We start from the raw sequence: 24,803 nt of genomic DNA, 5'->3' as shown, positions 1-24,803 counted from the left end.
CACTATAACTACTTTGCAAAGAAAAATGTTTTTGTACATGGAGAACAAAATGTTGTAAAATGGGTCAACCAGACTGACAACTGAGGGCAGAGAAGGCGCAGAATAAAATCTCTTCTCCTTGAAAACGTATGATGTTATGATTGTGGATCGAATATATTAAAAATGTTTATCGGGTACAATATCATTGTTTTGCTTATGTCTTTGGAGGATTTCTGATGGTTGGTTCCAGCTTCTAACAGGGTATCATGAGGTATCTGTGTTTCGACTAACCAAGTCTTGGTAGTTGCCCAGTTTGTGGGGGGGAGGGTTGAAAAAAGGTTGCATCCTAGTTAACTAGCAAGCATTATAGAACATGAACGATAGCTAATTAGCGTTATCAATGTTAGCTAGTGCACAAACTGGCAAACACTCGAGGGGCCAGATGATTCAAACATCAGCTGTGTTGTGGTGTGAACGCTATGGAAAGGGGGAGATGAGCTGCTACATTTAGTGGCTCACTGTTATCAATAATGCCTTTAATTATCCTTCTTTTGAGGCCAAAATGAATCTACATATACATCTGATGTCAGGAGTGTATGTGAAGCTAAAATATACTGACATTTTCAAATAAATCTAACATGCAGCTGAGACGACCACATCACATTTCTTTTTTCACATATATTCCTCTTGGTGTATTCACTTATTACAGGTGAGTTTTTTTCAGCAACACACACACATTATTTGCAAAAAGAACATTTGTGCTTGAATCTAGCTCACATCCTTGGACGTAAAGGTCAATTCAGCCAAAATCCAAGAAAAAATAATCAGGACTCAGAAGTCAATTTTGATTCTGTCCAAGCAGCATGATGTGCTTCCTATGATGGCCAAGGGACCCTGTCTGTGCATTTAATCAGTTATTCTGTCTGTCTGTTTTGTTTTTTTTTTAAATCTGAGCTTAGTGGGTGGTACCTTTGAATTTGTAGTAGGTATACAATTCCAAAGAAAGCCAAATCCAGCATTCCCAACAAGAGAAAAATCCCTGACATGTCTGTCTGCTGTAGCTCTCGGCTTGAACAAAAGTACAGCTTCAGGTCACTCACATAGCACTTCCAAGTGTCTTTGAGCCAGGAGGTCCTTTGCAGCTGGGTGGTCAATGATGCAGTCCACTGGCACTCCATCATCCTCTTTGGTGACAGAAAATCTTACCCGGCTGGTGACAGTAAACATCCTGTCATACGTCTCCTCAACTTCTGCGTCACCTAGAAAGACATCACAAGCAGGACAGGCGAATAAAAGTTAACCGTGGAAAACAGCTCAGAAACAAATCTCAAAAACCTGCAGTGACCATCACAGCTTTTAATCCCACATTCCCTGTCAAGGTGGACTACTTTCAAATGACATTTTACATTTAATTCATGGTTTGGTCACTTTAGTGGATGCAGACAGGCCCGGGGCCTTCGACTTGGACGAGAGCAGCGAGGAGCGGCTGGGTCATATAAGCCTTATAATGAATGCTCCTGCAGCTGGAGGGTTGAGCATTGTTGGGGCTAACCCTGCAGTAATCTGCTGCCCACAAGGCCCTAGGCTGTCAGAGGGGCATTCATTTAGAGAGCATTACAATGCCACAGGGGCATCGCATTAGCTGCAGTGCTGAGTGTGATGGTTTACTCGCACTTAATGAAGTGAGGAAATAATTACAGCCCCACTCTGACCTGCAGCACACTTCCATTTCTGCCTTGTCACAGGGGAGCCGGGCTGGACTCAGGGAGGGCAAAACACTGTTGTTCCACAGTTGATGATCACCAATACACACATACGTGGCCTCTTGATGGATATTAACCCCGTGTAACACACACCCACCCACCCAAGACCTGCCTACATAAAATTTAAAGTGCTGGGATCGGTAAGTGGTCAATGTGCTCGAGGGCATTAAATTTGACCACTCTGCCAACTGCGGTGAGAGAACAGGCTGCTTAAAAGCACACTGACCGTTAAGTAGTAATGGTAACATAATGATGATAACAGCAGGAGCAAAAAGTGAGCGAGTGTAATGAGAAAGCATAAAAAAATGAATGGCTGTCATTTAGAAACTGTGCTTTTTTGTTACAGAATTAATCATGGTAATGCTTTATATTAAGGTCCCTGTCAGAAGAGTTGGTCAGTAGGTAAAAAAGTCCTTAAAAGATGCTTACTAACATAAATAATCAATAGTAATAGTAAATAATAACATGATAAACAAGTTTATTTTCTATTACAAGACATATATAAGCTCTAAGGAGACACCTGTTAACTTGCTAACAGTTTATAGACTGTTTAAAGGTATCATTTTTCAAACATGGCCAGAATTCAAAGGTAGCTCCGAAAACAAAAATGGCAGCCTATCGCCATACGACTGCTGCTCTTTCCTAGCCATCCTTGGCTCTAGCTAGCTAACATTAACAATGACGACAGATGAGATACAGAATACAGGAGGATACAGTGTGGTGGTACTGAGACATGACGGACAGGGGCTAGCTGGTTAGCAGTCTAATTTCCTTAGAAATCTCTGCAACACAGTACATGGACGTCTTTGACATGATGTCAACACTAGTGTTTCCTCACTCTCTGTTGATAATGTTCATTCTTTGAATGTTTTAAGGTAAAATTCTAGTTATATAACTCACAAACTGCTGCTCTAATTGAATGGTTAACAGCACTGACTGACAGACAAATGGTTAATTCGTGTTTAAATATGTTGAAACATATTATGAGTATGAGAATATGAGTAATAGGACAATATATAATGCACTGGAGGTAGATATATACATGTTCCTCCCTCTTAGATGTTAAGTGCAGTAATTTGACTTCACTTTAAACAGCTCTGCAAGCATTAACGTGACAAACAACAAATTAGTTAGTCCCAACCATCTTTAGTTAAAGCAGAGTGCTGTGATCAGTGCTAACACTCTCAGCACAATGCCACCGTGTTCCTCGCCAAAAAAACAACAGCTTTTCCACATTAAGAGCTCTATTGTCATCAGGCAGTCACAAAGACTAAAGAACCGCAACAGGTCACGTTTGTAAGGTCAATGAGGGCGTTTCCAAAGAGTTGGGTGAAGTGCGGTTTGAATTGGAGGGGTGTGATGAGGAGCCATTATCCTCTCAGCCACTCACAATAATTGTCTCCTACTAATGCATCACTAAAATGGCTCAAGAGAAGAAGGAAGAGGGCAAATGTGGGAGGTTTGGACAAAATGTTTGAATCATAAAAAAAAATATGAATGCGGATAGATTCCAGTGCGTGCTCTTGATATTAGACAGAGTGCTTCTGACAAAATGTTTTGTGGTCTGCATTATTAATGAGCTGAGCCGCCATGCGCATGTTTCCAAGAATCCATCGTCCATTCCTGTCTGAGTTTTCCTGTTTGGAGCAAACACCGTGCACGTTTTCGTTTAAGGCTCAAATATTCAGTCATCGAAGATTATGGAGACGCCCACACCCCTCAGCTCCCAGACATGTTTGTGTCTGTATAGTTTGTTCAGCTATTCAGCAACAGGATTTTATCTGACACTTTTCAATGTGTTGAACTCTGAGTATCTGCTCATGAACTGTGGAAGAAGGCGCCGGGTCTCCTTGTTTGAGCACAATCATTATTTAAACATTCATTCCACAAACTCTTTCACTGGTGATACTTTGTTTCTTCCTGAACTGAATCAGAATGTGACTCATTTGACAGCTAGTATACCAGTAAACTTGTTTACCTTGTGTACTTTTCTTATTTTTTACAATGTATTTGTTGAATTCACTGTCCAATACCGTTTTCACTGTTTCTTCCATAATATAAAAGCTATCCTCTACCTTCAGCCTGCATTGGGATGAAGTTTAGCTTGGTGCAGAGCTGTGCAAAATGAGGGCAGATGAGGTACATATGTGACTTTCAAAGTTTAAATCAACAAAATGTAGCTTCCTGGAGAAAGATTGATTGTTGAGTCTCATCCCCAGATTGTCAAATATTGATGCTATGGGCTGACAGCTCTGGTCCGGTGCCAGCCCACCCAAGCGTCAGTATTTGACAAACTGGGGATGAAACTCAACAATCGACTACCTTTGTCCACAAAGCTACATTTTGTTGCTTTGATTAATGTTAGTTGAATCACTGAAATATTTTCCCTGCTAATGTACAGTTCAATTTGTGCAATGACAGAAACATTCAAAGAAACAAATGTCCAACATTTGATGAGATTCGGTTATGTTGCTTGTGCACTCCCCTCGATGGCAACTCAAGTTTGCAACCATCACTGCTGGTTTTTTTTTTTTTTTTTTTTGCAAAAAAACAGTCAAAGTCAAATAGACAAAATATTACCATCCGTTCTTGAACTACCTCGTCTACCTAAAAGTCCCATGATGTTCTGCCTCAATCAACCGCTGCATCATGCAAAATACCAAAGGGACAGGCGAGCAAAACACTTTCCAAGGTCAGGAAAATAGCTCTGCTCACACTTGTCTCGGAGCTGTCATGAGGGAAAAAAAAGGAAGAAGGAAAGAAAGAAAGAAACCTAAATTTGACTTCAAGTATCAATTATTTTTGGTCATGATTCTTCTTCAAACTAATTTGAATATGAAGAGGGACAGCTGGCAAACTTGTTAAAGTTCTGAGTCGTGTTTTGAAGATCAGACTCATAGAGACAGAGCCATTATCATTGTTACAGGCCTGCCATAGCTTGTCAATTACCAGTGTCATCCGAAACCCAGATGAGGAAAACAACTGTGGATCAGGTCGTGGAAGGACTCGAATTTGGATGCAGAGGAGATTTGAGTGTTGCGGCAGAGACGTCAAATCAAACGCTCTTGTGAGCATCAACCACTGATCAATCCCAGTGCAATCAAGCATAACCTCCTCTCAGGGTGACATTTTCACTCAGTCAGTTTGTAACCCGAGTCTTCTGCCTGCCAACACGCCGAAGAGCGGATACTCATCAGGATACCTGACGCGGCTTCAACAGTAATGTTGCACCGCTCGCAAAACAGGCAACAATTAAGCTAATAAAGACGTTAAACTTGCTCCATGCACAGCTACATTATGCAGTAGTGTTGTTTACAACAACTGTGCCATTAGGCAAGGCAATTTTCATTTACAATTCACCCCTTTATAGAGGGTTTACACACTGTTAATATAAATAGTTAACAAAGCTTTGAATAATCTCTTACAGATCAGGTATTAAGCAGAACAGCTTTTAGGTTGCCAGGTTGTGGACGATTTTGGTGAATGAAAGAGCTAGTGCATCACGCTGGAGGAGAAGAGAAGCATATTGGATTCACACGTTACAAACTGTGAAACCATTTAATTGTTTTTTATAATCTGTTGTGATCCACAGTTTCATAGTTTGTATTCAAGGAGTTTCCTCCATATGTTTATATTTCCATAGATACATTTTTTAAATATTTTCCAAAGGGCTCAAAATGCATGAGAGAGTCTGATAGCTCTTATTTATATTTCTCATGGTATTTCTTCCTGTCACATTTGGATTCTTGGGTTTTTTGAGTATCTATTCAGCGCATTCATAGAGTCATTTTAAATGAATTCAAAATATTTTTTTGCTACCTGCAATTTGCCCAGAGGCAGTTTGATCCCTTCTTTTTGGCACAGAATATTACTGAACACTCCTTTATCACAAATGAATTAGAGGACGGGGACAATCAGCATTGTCTCTTTCCAACAATCATGACGATCTTCTACGGAAAATCACGGACTGTTTTTTTTGACAACTGTTCCCTCTTTTGTGTATATCTTTATTAGAAGTTTCCAGACAATATAGTTGTGTTTGTGTCTATTTTTTCTAGTCTTACTTATTTCCTGATTGTTTGTGGTCACACCTCTTTCATGGCGAGAGGCCGTCTTCAGGGCTGGTACACACAGATGGATTCTATCATCTCTGATTGTTGGCTCCTCACTTGTTTGATGTCATGTGTGCCCTCCTGTATTATCAGGCTGCTGAAGGCTTAGCGCTGAACAGTTTTTTTTCTTTTTTTTTGCACACAATGAAAAATAAGATTTGTTCCCCCAGTGTTTTGTTCAGCGGAGAATTGTCCACAACCATGTGGCCGAAAAGTCTTCTTTCTATTATTGGCTGTTCTATGAAGCATCAGTAAACGACTTATTAACTTTTACCAAAACCTTGAATTACACCTTATAAATCCTCTATGAAGAGTGCCTTATTAGAACAGCGGTACCAATATTACTTTGTAAAAAACAGACCTCACTGATTATTTTACGTGTTACAAAAGCAGCTTTCATTTAATAAAATATTCTAAAATTACTCGATTTTTCTGCCGCCTGTGATCACGTCCCAGAGCCATTTCACTGAATGGAACAGATGTCAGGAAGCTCTATTCACTGAACACGAGTAGAGCTGTCAGAAGAATCCTCAAGGTCATGAAGGAAACTATGCTCCAGCTCGTTTAATATTCAGAGATATCAAACAAAAAATAAGAGTGAAAAAAAAAAAAGTTAATAAAAAATTTGTTTGAGCTGCAGAAAAATTCCTCAAATACTTTGTTTTTACTGAACTGATTGTGCTCACAATCCAGAGCCTTTCAAAGCTGAAGTTAAAAAAAAACAGCAGATGGGGAGAATCTTTAAATATTTGTGCAAAAAGAGCGACATTTTCAGCTGTTCCAGCAACTAAACAAAAATAAACATTTCTAACAGAATTTCAAAAAACTAACTTTTGAAGTTTCTGACGTACAAAATTGAAAACACATCATTTAAATCCACCTGTCTGATCTCCTCCTGTACTTTCGCAGTGGTAGCAGGCGAGTGCCGGGTTGCAACTGCATTTAAGATAATTTTGCAGCTGTCGTTTATGCTAACAAGCATTTTGCCATCTCGTGCGGCGAGCCTCTCTCAGGCCACAGCCCGTCGGTCCCCGACCTGCCAGCATGATAAATGGTTGCAAAACCAATTCGACCAATTTGAAAGTGTGTTTAAATTAGCCGTCGGTTTTTCTTTCTTGCTGTCGTGGCTGTTGTGCCTGCATGTAGACGCTAAAACAAACATGATCACAGAGATTCTATAAAACCCGCTGCCTTTTAATCTCAATACGTGCAGGAGCTAATGAATTGTTTAGCACGTCCATAATGAGTAGTGATTTGTGCTTCCTGGGGTAAGGGAGGACGTGACTCTGTGGCTCTCTTTATGTATCTACTGCCACTATGGATTAGCCTCGCTCAGCATGTCAGTGGCATTTCGCTGATCCAGCCATCCTGTTGTCTCGCCCTCCCCTACACAACACTCGACAACTCATAAACAGAAATTGACTTCGACTCCTGTAGGGAACACTGGAGGCACAGATGGCATTTAGCTTCAGATTCGCTCTTGTCTAAATATTTCATCTCTCAACAAGGCAAATGAATCCTCTCCATTCTAATACATATATAATTTGACAACAAGCCCAGAGATATCCACTCTGTGTAAATGTGATATGACCAAAATGAATATCTCCCCTTGCTGTACAATAAGTATGTAATGAATAATTGATGACCCCTAATCGTAACTGAGAGGTAATAAGGATTTTTTTTTCTCGCCACCCTAGATTATATACCCGTTCTGACACAGCCTGCAGCCGGCCGAAGGCGCTGAGAGGTAGATAAAGCGTGTGAATATGAGCTCATATCCGTGCTTACTATGTATAGATGGCTTAAAAGTAAATATGAAACATTGAGGATCGGCTCCTCTTGAAAAACTGTGAACAACTTTTGACATTTCAGCTGTTTAAAATCTAAACAAGTATCTCTGAAATAAGAAGTACAGCACGCAAAGAGCCCGCGAGGCAAATGAATTATAGAGAAAGTTATATGAAATGTAATATGAGCTCGGATTTCAGCTCTCGCAGATGTAAATGCACAGTTTTGATCATCGTGCGGTCGCTGAAGGAAGCAGCCCGGGAAGCAGCGATTGCGCCGCACTCCTCCAGCTGTATGTGCCAGGCGTGATTACCGTCTGCGCTGCTTCCTATACACGTCAGTAACGTACTTTAATGAGTACAGCATCGCGTTAATGTTTTCGAGGAGAACTACATTTTGTAATACAGAAGGAGCTCCTCCAGAGAGCAGGATGTGTAGGGAGAGTGGACAGGCCCGGAGCGTGTGAGGCAAACTGGGGGAGGCTGTTATTCTACTGACCTGTCAGTTCTTCCTCCCCTTTCATCCATCTGATGGAAGCAGCTGGCTTGCTGCCGATGGCGGTGCAGGTGAGCTCCGTCTCATTCCCCTCGCTGACCACCTCCTCGCGGCTCTCGATGATTGGGCTGCCTGGCGGGACTGACCCACGGCAACGGTGACGGTCAGAGAGACACCAGCGGGGAAGCATTTAGAAAGGGACAAGACACATGTTTAACTAATGTGCCATTAAGAAATGATCATATGAGCTTCTGTCATTAGATTGCACTTAAATATCATTGATCGGTAACTCAAAGTTGCTTCATACATTCATTCATGTGGCCCCAAATTAGGTGGAATCCAGTTAGAGAAAGTTTTACGAGGATCCTGCATTCAATCTGCCTCTCTAGAAGCAGAACATCACCTGTTAAGACTCACTTTTAATAGTATAAAAGTATTTATTTGCAAATTTGCGTCTTGATTTTATTTGAAAGGATACTAATCCAGGTGGCAGGGGGTGATCTCATGTGTGAAATAATGGTACAGTAATGAATTCATAGTGAATTTATTGCACAATTTGTGGCCCTTCTGTCTGCTTTAACATGTCTGTCCATTTTTTCTCATGACTTGTCAGCTAACACCTGCTGGATGTTGTGTGAGACATGAACAGCACTGGCTCCTCCAGCTGCATGTCGCTGTTTGCATCTTATCACCCGCTGGATGAAAAAAAAAAAAGGTATTCAGCTTTCAGGGAGGCTGTTGTAAAGTAAAATAAGGGTCTGAAGTGCCCCTTCCTACGAAGTGGGATTGCAGCTAATTTGGTGGCATAAATTAATGCATGAAGTGACGCTGAGTCTGCAGCCTCAGCAGCAGCTCTGTGAGGCTGCTCTCACTGTGCTTTGAGCTAAATGCTGCGCCAGCATGCTAACATGGTCACATGCTGACGCTAAAGAGCAGCTTAAAAAGCCAATGGTGGCTGTAAGGAGTTCAAAACAAGAAACTAAAATCGCATATCTGTAGCGCTATTCATCCATTGGGAATGTGTTGGTGTGAGTAACCCGGCCTGAAATACCGGCCTGAGAGACGTGTCTGCTCTCTCCGGATGAAAACAACTGGATGACACTCAAAATACATTTGAAAAACTTGATCTGCGGTCATGATCGCAGTCATGTGAGAGTTATTTTCTTTTTACCAACCAACCGTATCCCTGTGCAAAAGAAGATTTAGTGAGCAATTAGCTTAGTTAGCCTCTCACTCATGAGTAGATGAAAACTTCCTCCAGCATGTTGACATGGTTTGTAGGGGCAGGAAGCAAAGCATGGAGAATTACTGCAGCATGTTTACTGTCTTAGTTTAGCATGTTAGCATAGTTGTTTGGGTTGGCTCCAGGCTTAAATCTGTTTCTTATAAGAATCTTTTATGAAATGTCGATGAAATGACTGAATGGAAATTAGCTTCCGGAACTGGAGCCGTTTGATCCGTTGGATGGTCACCCTTACGCCATGTAGGACATGCTGATATATTGACCTCTTGGTGGCACAACATGAAAGTCGGGAATCACCAAAGTCGTAAAGAATGAATCCCGAGGGTGACATGAATATCTGCCGCCGATTTCGTGGCTATCCATCCAATAGTTGTCAAGACGTTTTTACTCAAAACCATTAATGTCAATCTGCTGGTGGCTCGGGGGGGAAAACATAAGAGGATCACCAACGTGCGGGTGATTCATCCTCTGAAGACCATAAATTTCACGGCCATCCATCAAACAGTTGTTGAAATATTTCAGTTTGGACCAGGGCGGCAGATTGACACGCCGCAAATCACATAAACTCAAAGCCACTTCATCATTTCTCACAGGGGAACTGAAGGAATTCGTGATGCATCCGGTAATTCATGCATCAAATCCTGTGTTAGTCGTGCATTACCTCAGCTTGTGTTTCCCGTTGAACTTATATACGTCACTGCATCGTATGGTTACATGCGCAAAAGGGGGCGGGGCAGGGTTGTCCGCCGGTTCCCTGAATTAGCCATCAAACTTGCTAAACTCCAGTTACTTGAAAGCAGAGAAGTCAGCAGGGTGTTTATTTCAAGGACTCTTGAATGCAACCCTTGGTTCAGTAATACTGCAGCTAGGTTTCAATTGTACAACCAGAGTAATTACTTTAAAGTGCTTTTAATTCCTTTCAATCCCCCAGGATGTCTGCATGTATAATAAAGCTTAACTAGAGTAATTTCACTCCAAAGCATCAAAGTGTGGCACAGCTGACTCTCAATAGGGACTCGTTTGGAGCAGCCAAGTCAACATTCACCGGGATTCACAGAGTCAACACAGCTGCCAAAACCGACGTGGCCTGAGCCATCAGTTTCAGCATCTGCTCCTTTTCGTTATGCTGTTGAGCACTGCGAGAGCCTAATTGGCTGACATTTTGTTTCAATTGCAGAAAGATAACAGGATCAAAGATTACTATTATTTCACATTCACTTGCTATAACGGAGGGAAATACAATAAAAGCGCATGCTGTGTGTGTGTGTGTGTGTGTGTGTGTGTGTGTGTGTGTGTGTGTGTGTGTGAGGAGAGGGTCGTGATGTATGTGCGCGAGGGTTCACACATGCACCCTCGCACCTACCCAGGACAGTGATGTTTGCGTAGGCTTCCTGAGGAGGATCTGTGTAGAGCTGGCACACATAGCGTCCCTCATCGGAGAGTGACACATTGGACAGAGACACCCGCAGTTCGTTGTCAGTGAAATTCACCAGCTGGAACCGGCTGTCCTTCAGAGCTGTGGGGATACATGTGAGACAGAGACAGTGAGGATACAGGGAACAGGGACACAAACGTCAGACATGGAGGGGGGAGGTGAGAATGAGCAAGGGTGGGGCCGGGGGGACGGAGGGAGACAAAGTGAGACGTGGGGAGAAAATTAGAAGGGGCGCAGTGGGGAAAGAGTGCTGCCCTTTTGTGGGCTTTCTCCTTAATTGAGTAAAAAGAATAAGAAAAAAAGTGAGTCTGAAAATGATTCACACAAGTTGATTTATAAAGTAGCTTTACAGTCCACGGAGCACTCGCAAAGACAGGAAAAGTGTGAGGAGTGCTCATGAGGACTCCTAACAAGCTGGGAACTCTTAAAACGGACTGCTGCTGGTCATGGATGGATGCGTCGAGCTCATATATTCGAGAAAAAGGAGAGGCTTTCAAACATACATAATGAATTAAATCACAGCGCAAGAGGTAGAGGAGAGGGGTCGGGATGCCTGAAACTCGGAAAAAAAAAAAAAAAAAATCAAAAAGTCGCCGGGAATCAGGCGCAGATTGGCTAAATTTCCTTTTAATGTCGTCGAACTGGGTTAGTTTTTTTCACCCCCCGCTTTTTCATTTGGGTCAGCCCTCGTTCCTGAGCGCTCTTTTCCATAAACAGCCTCGGCTGATTTGATTGGGAGCCCTTTTGATGTTTTGACCTGCCTTCTTTATCAAGTCCTCTCTGCATCTGTCAAGCTAACGAACTCCATTCAGCCCCCTGTTTAAAGCGCGGGGAGTTTGTTATTCCCTTCAGGCTTTACACTTAGCATCGTGATCATTACCCAAGGTCTCGGGGCAGTGTCAACATGAAACCTCATCCCCTGATATAATTTGAGAGCTCTTTGGAAGTCTCTCCTCAAAGGGGAAACAATGACACTGATGCACTTTGAGAGCCGAAGCACCTGCTAGGGAGGGAAACCCTTCACTTCTGAGACTGTGAGTATAGTTCAGTGCGAGGGAGTTTCATAACCGAATGGCTGCTTACGTAAGAGCGTGGAGGGTTGCACATCAGGCAGTGTCTCTTAGTCAGTGTTCGAGTGTGCTTTCACATAATATGTCCAGATGTTCAGGTATCAATTAACACTTTCACTGAAGATGAAACAGCTGATAAGTTCCTCAATAAGTCATTTGATCTGTAAAATAGCCCCAGATGGTGTGCTCTCACTCCTAACTCTGTGGTCTGATTTGCAAAACAAAAAAGCTAAATGCATCGTCCGGTTAGACTTTCAAATCAAAACACGCTGACAGTTTTTTTTTTTTTGTAATATTATATGACTTTTGCAACATTATAAAGCAGTTTGGTAAGGTTTAGGCTAGAAAAACTATAAGGTTAGGTTTAGGATGAGATAATACTTTGGGTTACAAAAAGCAACGTATGTTACATCAGGTACATTTCAGTGTTCTGCCTCGACGTATCATTTTGAAGTAATTTTGATTGCACAACGAAACGTACAGAGAAAATTTCAACCAAAAGCACATTTATACTCTCTAAACGCCACCGCCGCTGTACAGTTTTGTCAGCATCCTATAAAAAGGATGGTTCACTGGCAATCCATTTCTATTATAGACAAAATGACTAAATGTTTTGTCCTGTGTTGTTTATCATTTGGGACTTTGAAGAAAGTCCTGATGTCTTCCTAACAGCCACACCAATAATAATAATACCACCTGGAAACAATCATGGGGAAAACAAAGTTTTGCTGCTTTAACTCACTTCTGTAACATGAATTAAAGAACATTTTATCCTGACTCTTGCTCACAAACAGGACACAAACCCTGGTCTCTGGATGGAAACCACTCAAACCACCCACTAGTGCATATTCCTGCACTAGAAGGAGCATCAACAAGTGACGCTACAGGAGACACATTGTAAGGGATCAGACTGAATCTGACAGATTGATTTCTGGTTCACTCTCACTGCTGTAATAGCGTTGTATAGTTAGAGACTGGTTAACGCTGTTGGGATCTACCTACTAACGAGTCAGATACTTCCCTCAGGTGTCGGTGGAAACCAAAAACAGAGCAAAAAACAGTGAATACTGGGCTCACATCTGCCAGGTGGGCAGCAACACGACTCCAAATGAATAATAATGCTGCTTTATTCCTGCTGGATGTGGAAATCAACAATTATTTGCCAACCAGTTAGTCTAAAAGGTGATTTTGTTCACAGCTGGTTTATGCTGCTCCTCAAAACTGTGTTTTTGCAGGATTAACTTAGTGGACTTTATTGGAAAGAGATGTGAACACTTGTCAGTGTTTCGGGATGTTTCCACAGGAATCCAATAAAACCAACAAAGCTGACATGAATTCAAGCTGCACAGCTGCTGTTTTTCCTGAAGTGGCTTGTTGATTTCTTCTTTTTTTTTTTTTTTTCATGCACTGGTCAATTTTTGAGTTTTGGGGGTATTTTACTTCAACAACACAATTTTCATTCAGACTTCTTCAGGAAAGAAAAAAAGCCCAAATACATATTTAGGTGTTTACTTAAAATCTCATATCTGTTTGGAACATTTATGCTAATCCATGCATGTTGCACCCTCTGAACCCCGATCAGTTTCTGAGCATTTCTGTTTTTGCTCCAGTCATGTTTTTCTCAAGTTTGTTCTCTGCACCTCTCTGGAAACAGCTGAGTGAAGAAGTAGGGAGAAGTCAAAAGTGTTTTTTTGTGCAGTATAATACAGTCATAAATAGCATAACTTGATTTTCTTTGACTATTTATTCTACATGCATTTTTAAAAAGGGAATCTATCCAATGACAAAGCAAAACAATTGAATGTTCAGTGCCGACAGTTTATTATTTATTTATTTTTTTTTTTACAAAATATTAAATGAGACGTGTGGAATAAAGTGATTTTGATGAAATACCATTAAGATTAGTTTTTGTTGTTTTTTCCCTACTGAGGCGTTCGTTGACCTGAACATGTTTGCTCGACTGAATTAAGACATGTGAAAATCCAACAATAGTTTCTGCTTTTACAGTTGGTGTCACTTTGTGGATTCAAGAAAACATGTTTTCCAACCCGCCGGCATGCTGTGGGGTTCAGGGGGTTAATTAGACACATTTGCACATTTAAACGTGAAATATAAGAAAACTTGAAACACAGAAACATAATTGTGTTGTGTAATGAAAATGGACTTGTTTTTTTCTGCTTGCTGGTGGCATTTTGTGATTGATGGAGTGATAAATATTCAAATCTCTGACTCCAAAATTTGAACAAAATGAAAAAAGGGATTTGAATCTGGCATTTGGATTTTCAAAATTGTCTTCTGGAAGTGCATTTATAATCAGACTAATTTTCATATTTGACTATGAAATACCAGAAAACTTGTGATAAAAAAAGTATTTGTCTTAATGTAAGTAATCATTTGGAGGACGTCTGCTGGTGATCTGTAATCACCTGTAGTTTCTTCCAATCAGCTTCTTATTGATTGGTTGTTCCATAAACACAGCTTTGGCGGTATTAGATTTGTGCATTTATGTTTTTTGTCCTTGCTTCTCTTACTAGTTTCCTACTTCAAACACAAGCAAATACATGATTGGTACATGCACTATTCGCACAATCACAATTTAGGAACGTTTGAAGCAATTGTGATGGCAGATTTGAGCTTGTTTGGTTACATTTCTGGTCCTCTGTCAATCTAATCTACTCAGACAACACCTGAACAGTCCTAACGACGCAGATCAGCCAAGTATTAAACTCTCGGTAGGAATCTGAAGGCTCTTTTTCTCTCCCAAACTTTAGTTTAGGTGTTATAGATGTAGATGTTAAAGAGAAAATCCTTCAGATTTGAAGTCAGGTTTCTTGGGGCTTTCTAACCTCCGGGGGGGGTTGGTATTTGATGCTAAAAGGAAAGTCTTTTGGCAGACGATCACTTTAAACATTAAACCTTTGTAAGACAAAGTCAGACAACTCCTGAGCAAAGATGCGGTGAATAAATAATGGTGCGGTATTGCATCACCATCCGTAGAGGTCCACCTCTGCTGATAAAAGCTCATTTCTCCCATTTCGGCTGACAACTCCGCCAAATTGCACGTCATTTCGCATATATCTGGCAGAATAAATGGCTCGTCCCTACAACACTCGCTCAGCCTCTCTACCTGTGACATAATTCATCTTTATTTGCCGCGATGGAAATTTGTTTATCTGGCCTTCGCCGGCACCATTAAAGCTGTTATTGTTTTGATATTTGTTGGCTTCTGTGGCCGCCGCTTCGGTGGTGGCTGCTGTTCTTGTAGCTCCTTGTGTGTGTCCGTGTTGCTGCTGTCTGCCTCCTTGTATACAAAGATCTGCCACTGTGTCGAGCGGGCCCCGTTGACAGGTAACAATGCCACTGGCTGAGGGGGGTCCCTGCAGAACCAGCAGTCCTTTAGGAGCAGAGCCTAGAATAGCGCTGCCGTGGGGTTCACTAGACCCCATTACGAGGCACACAAACACACAGCCCCATAACGGTCCAGCCACCTGTCAGAGAGCTGATATAAATTCAGATGTAATTGCAGATAAACAAAAACCCCTTTTGTGTTTTGTCGTTGACAAAGGAACTGCACTGACCAAAGCGGAGAAATGGCTTGTTTCAGGCCCACATGGAGCAGATTAAATGAGTTTTGTTTTTGTTTTTTTTTGTTGTCAGCAGGATTTAAGAGCTAATTATTCATTGTTGATGCTGACATGATCCCGGTCTCCCTGTATCTCCTCGGTATCAGAATAAATATTTTCAAGTTGGGTAGCACAACATGACCTACGCTTTCATATGAATCCAATCCTCTCCGCCATGTTTCTCAGGAAGCTTTGGGTATTTTGTACAAATATGACAAAGATGTGTACTCAAACTCCCTCGATGCTCTTAGCAAGTGAGAAAATGGAACACGCGTCTCGCTACCTAGACTTGTGAAATAACAGCTGGGATGCAATATAGACTGAGATGAAGGGTGTTTCTCGATCACCTTGAATCTTGGCTCGGATCCCAGAGACAAACAAGTTAAAAAAAAAAAAAAAAAGCAGAGACAAAAACTCCCAAGTAGAAGGAGTCCATATGCTCATGCATAATCATAATGTTCAATATCCTAATCTAAGAGATTATCGTAAAATCGAACAGTGACAAGGACACAGAAGCATTCCCATTATGGAAGCACTGTGTATTATCTCATATTAATCTTGCCGCATTCCGAAGCATAATGACTTTTGTACAAGAGCCAAAAAGTCAAGGACAGATGGAATCAGGTTCCCATAGATCTGAACCTAAAGCTGGAGGTGATCTTCGTTGTGATATCTGATACCTCCACTGTGATGTCAAAACACGAGCGAGTCCTTTAGTACAGGATGTCTGGATATTTGGAACTGACACAAAAAACAGCTCAAAAGGAAAACAACAACAACAAAAAAAACAATACTGTAGCGGCTCCTTTTGTGCAACAACATCCATAAATGTAGTGAAATTAGCACAAAGGCTGTAACGCAGATTAGACGATGTGGTTACACCGATGTGAGGAATTAGCTCTTCAACCACAAATTGGATTTTGAGCGGATACAGTCAGATCATTGTCACATATATCAAATGTGACACGTTTACACAAGTAAACCACTTAAGTTAAGGTTAAGAATCAATTTAGACAATTTAAATGAATTACATTAAATGTAAAGTTGTGGGAAAATAATTTGGTGATATGCCGTGATATTCATAAATTAAAGATGAGCTAAAATTTCAAACTTGAAGTGGAAACGATCTTCAGGTGGTTTTATTTTTAGCAATGTTGTCACCAAAACAACCGGATTGTTTCTTGTTTTCCTCGGAGTAACAACTACCAACAACATGAGGTTTTCTTAATCACTTAATCTATAAGATGTGAGACGTGCAAGCAGATAGACATTGGTGCCAGCCTGACTGGACTGCTAGTCAGCCTTGGTTTTCTCATGAGATTTCGTGGCTGGTGGCAAACAAGCAAGCATGTTGAAAGAGAGGTTTACAGGTTTACATTTGTTGTGATATACTAGAGCCAATAAATAAATAAATAATCATTTATTGCCAGTTTTAAGCATCATTCCCATTTGATTATTGCATTGTTTAAATTCAACAGGTTGTGCCTTGTACTCCAGTTTGCTGACTTTGTACAGCTCAAGTATCTTGTAACGTTAGTAGCTAGTGTTGAATTCACCGCATATGAACAGAACAAATTCAAACCTGACGTTGCCTGAATAGCGTGCAAATCACAGTTAAACTACAGGAGGTAATGTGACGGGTTAACAACAGTGGTGACAGCCCCTGTGCATATTACATTCAGTATATGGGGCTGCATATATAACAGTTATTATCTCCGCCAAGTCATTTTTCCGCCCACATCCATTTCTTTGTTGGTTGTTTGGTTTGTTGGTTTGTCAGCAGAATCGCACAGAAACTACTGAGCAGACTTTTCTTGGAACTTGGAAGAAGGACAGGTCTCAGCCCAGAATAAACCCCTTTTGAATTTTAATCCATAAAATATTTAAAGCATTTAAAAAAAACTGAAAAGTGCTCGTCACAATTTTTCAGAGCCTGAAGTATTGACTTTAATATTGCGTTTTTGTCCAACTAAAAGCCCAAAACCAAAATAATCTTCCCTTAGAGTAAAAAGAAAAGCAAATGTTTGACATTTTTGCTTGAAAATTTTTAATGTGACAGGAGCAGAATAGCAATTATTTTTAAATGACTATCAAAGTAGTTCAATCGACAAACTGATTAATCAACGTATAGTTGCAGCTTTAGTTTAAGCTTTTAGTTTTTTTGATTAAGCCGCTCCACCAGGTCAAACATGTGTTTACATTCACATTTCATATTTTTTCTCCCCATATCTTTAACGAAGATGTTATCATGGAACAGTGTCAACAACTAGAAAAACAGGACTTTGATTTAAAACAGAATCTGCCTTTTCTAGATGGAAAACAGGTTTCTGTCTGTTTGTCATATTTCATGCTTACTTCACAAGATTGGAGACATGTTCAACACCGTGTCTGAGCTGTCGGCACTTACGTCTCACGTCCTTGAAGTAGATGGTTTGTCTGTTGGGGTTGAGCAGCTGGATGACGGAGTCGTCGTTGTTCTTCACCCTGCAGCTGATGGTGGCCATTTCACCCTCGATCACCGAAATGTTGTCGGTCGCCAGGTTCTGACCTTCAGCTTCTGACAGAAAGACAGAAATTAGGAATCCGAGGGGAGGCTGGATATTTACGGCCAATCAAATATTTATACTTCTCGCAACAGGGCCTGCGTGGAAACACACGAGCAATGTAAAGATAAGTGAACAGGCCACGTGGATACTCTGTTTGCAGCCATGTCTAATCCTTTTAATATAAGAGCCATGTGCAATGTTTGTCACTATTGATCTCCCCCAGCTCAGAGTGGGCCCTGTGAGTCAGTGCCAGATGGGCTGTAAGCTCTGCTGCCCACGAAGGTAGGGAGAGAGGAGAGGGTGGGAAGGAAAGAGAGACAAAGAAAGAGTGTAAGAAAGTGGCGAGTATTAGATTTGGGCGGGGTGGAGGAAGGCAGGATGAGAGGGGGAGTTAAACAGAGAGTCAGAGAGAGAGAAATGAGCTGGGCTGGATGCTGTTTATGGCTGAGCTTTATCAGAGCCCTCCATCTGAGGTTCCATGTGACCAATGTGCGCTCCGTGTGCTCAGCTGTTCTGTTCTGTATCTCGAGGAATAAAAGTGCTGTTAGCATCTGAGTCACTCTCTGCACACTGGCATTGTTGCCACAGACAGACCCTGGACCTTGTCATCGTAACTCACACCCCGCATCAAACCGCCGCACACAAAAAAGCCCCGGCTTTGTTTTCCCCCCTCCCCGTCTTCCAAGAGAAAGAGGAAGAGAATCAAAAGTCACCTTGTGCTATATTTATCTGGCAGGAGCAAAAAAAAAAAAAAAAAAGCATAAGGAGTACGGAGAATACGTTTTAATGCCTCAGATTCACGCCGGCGGAGGAGCAGCACTCTCAGCCGCGGCCCCAAGAAAAACATCAAAAGCACATTTGCATGCCCGAGTTGTCAGACACCTCTATTGCATTCTGACATTTACAAAGTGGAGGAGAAAAAACACCTGCGTTTTTCAGATAGTGATAATGGGAATAGACAGCCAAACTAACATGATTCAAAATGAACTCTCTGAATGCAGCGAGCAATAAGAAATTAACCTCCTGTGGAGAAAAAAGCTCCTCAGACCTGTCTGATGCAATGAACTACCCATTTCATTCCAATCTGCTGCCGGGGATCAGGTTCAGGACAAAAGGAAGGTAATAGGTAAAGAAAACCACACACACACATATTATGTACAAAATGTGCAAACTGTAGCCCATTACAGGTGTGTAGCTAATCCTAGATAGGTTTTTAATGTAGTTTATATTTACTTCTTGCTAATGTGCATTGACATAATTTAATTTTGAGAGCACAGGCATGAACCAAATTAAATAGTACAGCTGGAGGTGTTTATGATTAGGGTTCGGTGTTTACCGGGCAGTACCTGCTTAGAACCACAAGGGGCAGAAAGACTGGACTGTGGAGTACACAGCACAAATACATGAAGAGCAGACAGAGAGATTGCTGGTGTGTATCGTCCTGACAAATCTATCGCAGGGACTAAAAAAATAAATAAATAAAGGGTCATTTTGCAAAACAACAGAATATGTCCAATATCAACCGTTTTGTTGTTTTCTACAATATCTGTGAATGGTGTCCATACTTGCATGTGAGCGGATTAAAAATGAGCTCTTCCCCGTCTCTCTCAGTCACCTATACAAGCCGGAGGACGATTTATTAAAGTTGTTTAATGCTACTGGACTGATCAAAAAGTCGGTTTTGAAATGGAGTCTAATAACATTATGCTAGTCTCACTAGATGATAAGCTATCCAGTTAGCTAAACGCTAAATTCAGTAAATAACTCCAGAATAAGTTGAGGACTGTTCTTGAAAGGTAGAAACTGTAACAAAGGCATAAACTGTCATTCTGTTCTTTTCAGCAACATACAAGAAATAAAATAACTGAAAACAAGAGGAGGACAGAGACAAATTTCAGATTACAACTCATCTCCTGCTAAACAACATCCTCTCTAGACAGGAAATAATGTTAATCTAACACTCCTGCATACAAACTGCCAGTAGAGAGCTCCGAAACAGCCAGCACAGTGTACACAGTGCAGAATAAACGTTCCTTTAAAGGGAAATTAATATTATTCGCAACTCCAGTCAAATGCATAAGAGTCAGACTTATTACATGCATATCCGCTACCCTGACCTCCCCACTCCCTCCATGTGGGGCACAATGTTTCCTGCATTGGCACGGAAAATTGTCAGTGAAGATAAATCCTGAAGTGCAGAACTGTCCGATACGGAGGCAATTACATGTCAGTCCTGATAATTGACTAGTTCAAAATCAATCCTGTTCTTGCAACCTTTACGAGCAGTGATGAGGACATAAACATGTTCTTATTGCACTATAACTCGCCTAATTGTTCATTTAGTAAATTGTTTAGTCTTTAAAATGCTCATCGCAATTTCCTGAACGCCAAAGTGATGTCTTCAGATTTGTCTAACCAACAGTCCAAAAAAACACAGTCTCTTTATTTACTAGCATAGATCTCAGAGAAAGGAAGCAAATCTGCTGGAACCAGTAACTGCTTGAAAAATGACATTTTAGATTTATCAAAATAGTTAGCAACTAATAATCCCTCATTCAGCTACTCAATTTACTTTTAGCTCTGATGGACACAAACAGCTTTAATGTAAAAGAAGACATATTCTGCTCATTTTCAGGTTCCTAATTTTTATTTTGGGTTACTATTAGAATTGGTTTACATGATTTAATGCTTCATTAACAAATCAGTTTTCCCATACTGTCCAGTGCTGCATCACTGTATCCCCCCCGCCTGAAACACTCTTAACACACTTTTAGCTCCTGTCTCTTTAAGGCCCCGCCTCCTGAATACCCAGTCTGCTCTGATTGGTCAGCTCACAAACGCTTGAGCCGCCACAGCTAACAACAGAGCAGCTGTGCTGAATTAATTCTTCGTTCTGAACTAGCAGCAGCATAAATTACACAACTCTGTGATGTGTGATGTCACAAAGTCACACATAATTAAAAGCAGTTCAGGAGCAGTGTTTTTTGTGGGAGAGAGGAGCTCCTGTTGGTGCTGACTTTGACCTTTTCAACTTTCAAGATCTCTAACATTCACAAGAACCTCTATAAAAAGAAAAAACATATTAGTTCTCCTTTATGTAACATTAATTCCTCTTTTCCTCTCTGCAGCAACGGGTCCTGACACTGATGAATAACCACTAAATAAATCAAGGAATGAGTCAAGTGAGCGATCAGTTACTTCCTGCCGACATGAAAAATAAATAAATAAATGAAGTGAGTGATAATCATGAGCATCAAATCAGAAATAATCTTCATGTGGAGAGCTGAGATGTGGGAGTCTGTAACAGCATCCCGTGCGCCGGAGCACCTTCGTACATGTACTAAGTGCAGTCAAAGACAAGGCGCAAAAGCAATGTGAAGTGTTTTGATGTCTGTTTTATTTCAGCGCTGTAAAAGTAATGTATTTGGCAGTCAAAACAGCAACACAGAGCAGCCTCAAAGCAAGGTTATTCTGCTCCCAATCTGTTGGACTGAGAGAAAGGGGAACGCAATAGATAAATTCTCCATAAGGTTTAGCAGCCCCAAGCAAGGTTGGTCCCCCTCCAATATCCCGGCCTAGGCTCATCTCCAATTCAAAACACACATAAATAACGTCGCTGTGATTAGCAATCCCATCAAAGTGAAAACAGGCCACTTTGTGGAACATGGAGGGTTTTTGCAATTGGAGTAAACATTTTCAATTGCCTCAGCATCCTGGTCATGATTGGGTGCAAATGAGGAGAGGCAGTCATTAATTCTGGGTGGTGGGTGGGGGATGGAGGGGGAGTGGGCAGAGGCATGGCACAGATGACTGGCTGATAAATTCATACTCATTCCAGCAGCTGTCTGGAAGAGTAAAGTGCCTGTATCTCTACACATGGCTGCCCTCCTGTTCCTGCATCACAACATACTGAATGAAACAGTCAGAGGGAAACACAGACCTTCAAAAGTCTGTGTGCTCTCAGAGGGGATGTACAATCTGGCATCGGGTGTCTGGCTCGCCGAGGCCCCGGCTCATCAGCCGCACTCAAAATGCAAAACAGCACCCACCCCGACCAATTTGAACAAAAGTTGACGAAATCAAGAAATATTAGCGGAGCGGCTCCTCCAGTAGAAGTTCGGAGACAGGCACCTTTGAGTCAAGTTGGCTCTCCCTTTGAACTTCCCTCTCTTGTTTTCACATCAAAAGACATGAAAGGGGGAGCAAAAAGCAGGACAGCCAGCCCCAAATTTCTCTCCCTCGAGTCGCCGCCGTCTGCAGCAGTCGTGTCCTTTCAAGGAACAACCAGGACTATAGACAGTCATTAACAATAAAAGTTTCTCCCTCTCGTTCTCTGATGCCGCCTTTCTGACTGCAGTGCGTCTTTACCCTGCTCAGTCATTAAACCCTGGTCCTCATGATGAAATGCTGTTTTAAGGATGTTCACAAGCGAGAAGGCTTCTGTCTCAGGGTATAATTAGCACGGTGCTATTTCTCCGAGACCCGGCGCATGGGAAGGTTTCGCGAAAAATTTCATACCCACTAATTTGACCATCTTTTTTTCCTTTTCTACCAAAGACATGGTCTCTTAGAAGCTCAGTGTTTGTATAATGACGCCCCAGCATGAATTGAATATCAGACGGCTGCATGTATCATTTTTCTTTGTGTTTGTTAAATGAAATGATCGATAGGCTGTAATCAGCGGGTACCACCTCCTAATGAAGCAGACTTTGTGAAAGGGTTATAGAACATAACTGGCTTTAGAAGTGGCTTATCAAGCTTTCTAGAGCGATACAGACATGTTTGAAGCCCTTTTTTCATTTCCCTTCCATATTATGTCTGCAGAGTTCTTGATCATAATATATATCATATTCTCTGAGATCATCTTGTATTTGTAACCTCGCTATCCTGTGAGAACCAAGAATCTGTAATAAGGAAACTTTTTATGAGCGCAGAAAAACAGACTGTTTTTAGCCTTGTGATGATGCATATTGCAGCTAATCCATTTTTTTTTAAAGGAGAAGGAGGAGGAGGAGAATTCACTCAACAAGTTTTTCAAAGAAAATCCTTCAATTTTTCAGAAGATTCAAATTTAGAATCACTAAATTTGGAGATACACTTTCTCTTTAAGTAGTGGAAAAACTGTAATTTTGCCTCTGAGTAAAATATAGTTGCATAAAAGGGGAATACTAAGTAAATGTGCTTAATATTCCACCACTGCATGTTTTTACTCTTGATGTTATGAAGGTGAACCATTTTAAGGAAGCATTTAAAATTGTTTTAAATAAAAGTTCTTGGGACACAGAAATCACACTTTCAGATTGTTGTCCATGGCATCTGCACAAATAACGTGTTGTAAGAACTGGGACACGGTGATGCGCCTCTAACAGCTGAGGCTGGTTGGTACTGAAATCCCGATGAAGACAGTTCAGTCCGTCCAAACTGACGGCCTGTGCTTACATCTGTTACAACATTAACACCTTCTAGAAAAGTAGTGCTTTCTTTTTAATTTTGCGCCAATTCATCTTCATTAATACCAGTTAAACTCTGTGATTTACTTTTCAATGACTCACAGTAACCTCACACCTTGTTAGAGAGCAGTGAACAGAAAAAGCAGGGAGGTTTGGTGCACCTGTTGAGGTGTTAGTTTGCAGCTCAGGGAAAGGAGGAGACAGCCGCACACTCACAACTCTTATTCACACAATATATACGATAAATGTTGTTTAAATGTAGTGTAGACAGGTATAATGCTGTTCTGTCTGAGAGTTACTTTAGATGGATTATGATAACAGCTTTCCTTTGTTAGCGTACTAACATGCTAAATCAAGATGGTGCAAATGTTGAATATTATACTTACTACACATTAGCATGTTGTCATTCAGCTCTGGGTGTGGTTGTTGTTGGTACAATTATATTCTGCCTTGTTATTTAGATTCTGTTTTATTTTGTATGTTTGTAGTTGTGTTTATTAATTTAAAATGATGATTCTTGCTAGTTTTATTCATGAGTAATAATGAATAGCCTTCAAAATGTATGTACATATTAATCCAAGACAAATATTATTCAGATCTGGGTAAAAGTATTTCTAACCTCTTATTTCATTGAAAAATATCGTTTTCTACCTGTCTAGGAGTCTCGGAGATTAAAAAGATGTATATGTGTTATATTATATCTGTATCATTTTCTATATGTTTGATGCATGATGGACAGATACATAACTTTTTCAGAATAACTTTTATTGAAAAGAAGTTATCAGCCCAATTTCTCACTGGTTTAGAAGTAAAAAGAGAAACTAATATATAAAAAGTCCTACTTTGTGATTTATTAGTTCAGGCATGAGAGGTACCTCTCCAAGCATCACAGAACTCAGTAAAAAAAAACTCATTAACAGCAGACAAACTAAAGTGGCAACCAAGTGTCCTGGGCTGAAATTGAAATCTGTCAATACATCTGGCGAGCTGTTGATTTGAGAATTAAAAATAAAAAGGAGCGGATGGGCATTGTGAGCGCATTCGTGGCTCTTCTCCTCCTTCCTGAAAATAGGAAAAAATACCAACATAACCAGCCATTCATGTAAATATGCACAGATGAACAGCCCCGCCATGGACGGCCAATCGACAGACAGACAGACAGACAGACAGACGGACAGACACAGACAGAAGCGAGCACTTCCAAATGAACAGCAGGTAGCAAAAAAGAAAAAGAGTACCTGTCACGGTTTCAGCAGCTCCTGTTGCAGCGCAGGCGAGGACAAGAGCAGAGGAGAAGAA

The 24,803-nt window shown here is 41.0% G+C and overlaps 1 protein-coding gene across 8 annotated transcripts in view; it reads right to left on the bottom strand.

Annotated features, from left to right (window-relative positions):
• cadm1b (cell adhesion molecule 1b) overlaps window positions 1-24,803 on the bottom strand; it is a 177,547-nt gene that overhangs the window by 28,098 nt on the left and 124,646 nt on the right. For 4 of the 8 annotated variants that reach the window (XM_037085624.1, XM_037085633.1, XM_037085574.1 and 1 more), the window contains 5 exons: window positions 24,743-24,763; window positions 17,916-18,065; window positions 10,744-10,896; window positions 8,141-8,278; window positions 1,080-1,238 (listed from right to left, as the gene is read on the bottom strand). In XM_037085624.1, coding sequence (XP_036941519.1) covers window positions 1,080-1,238; window positions 8,141-8,278; window positions 10,744-10,896; window positions 17,916-18,065; window positions 24,743-24,763 — 621 coding nt within the window. The remainder of the gene's footprint in view (window positions 1-1,079; window positions 1,239-8,140; window positions 8,279-10,743; window positions 10,897-17,915; window positions 18,066-24,742; window positions 24,764-24,803) is intronic. The other 4 variants (XM_037085582.1, XM_037085616.1, XM_037085589.1 and 1 more) reach the window with 3 other exon arrangements.

This window comes from Acanthopagrus latus, chromosome 2 (assembly GCF_904848185.1).
Source record: "Acanthopagrus latus isolate v.2019 chromosome 2, fAcaLat1.1, whole genome shotgun sequence".
In the NCBI taxonomy this organism is placed as follows: domain Eukaryota; kingdom Metazoa; phylum Chordata; class Actinopteri; order Spariformes; family Sparidae; genus Acanthopagrus; species Acanthopagrus latus.
This window is presented reverse-complemented; position numbering and strand designations above follow the sequence as displayed.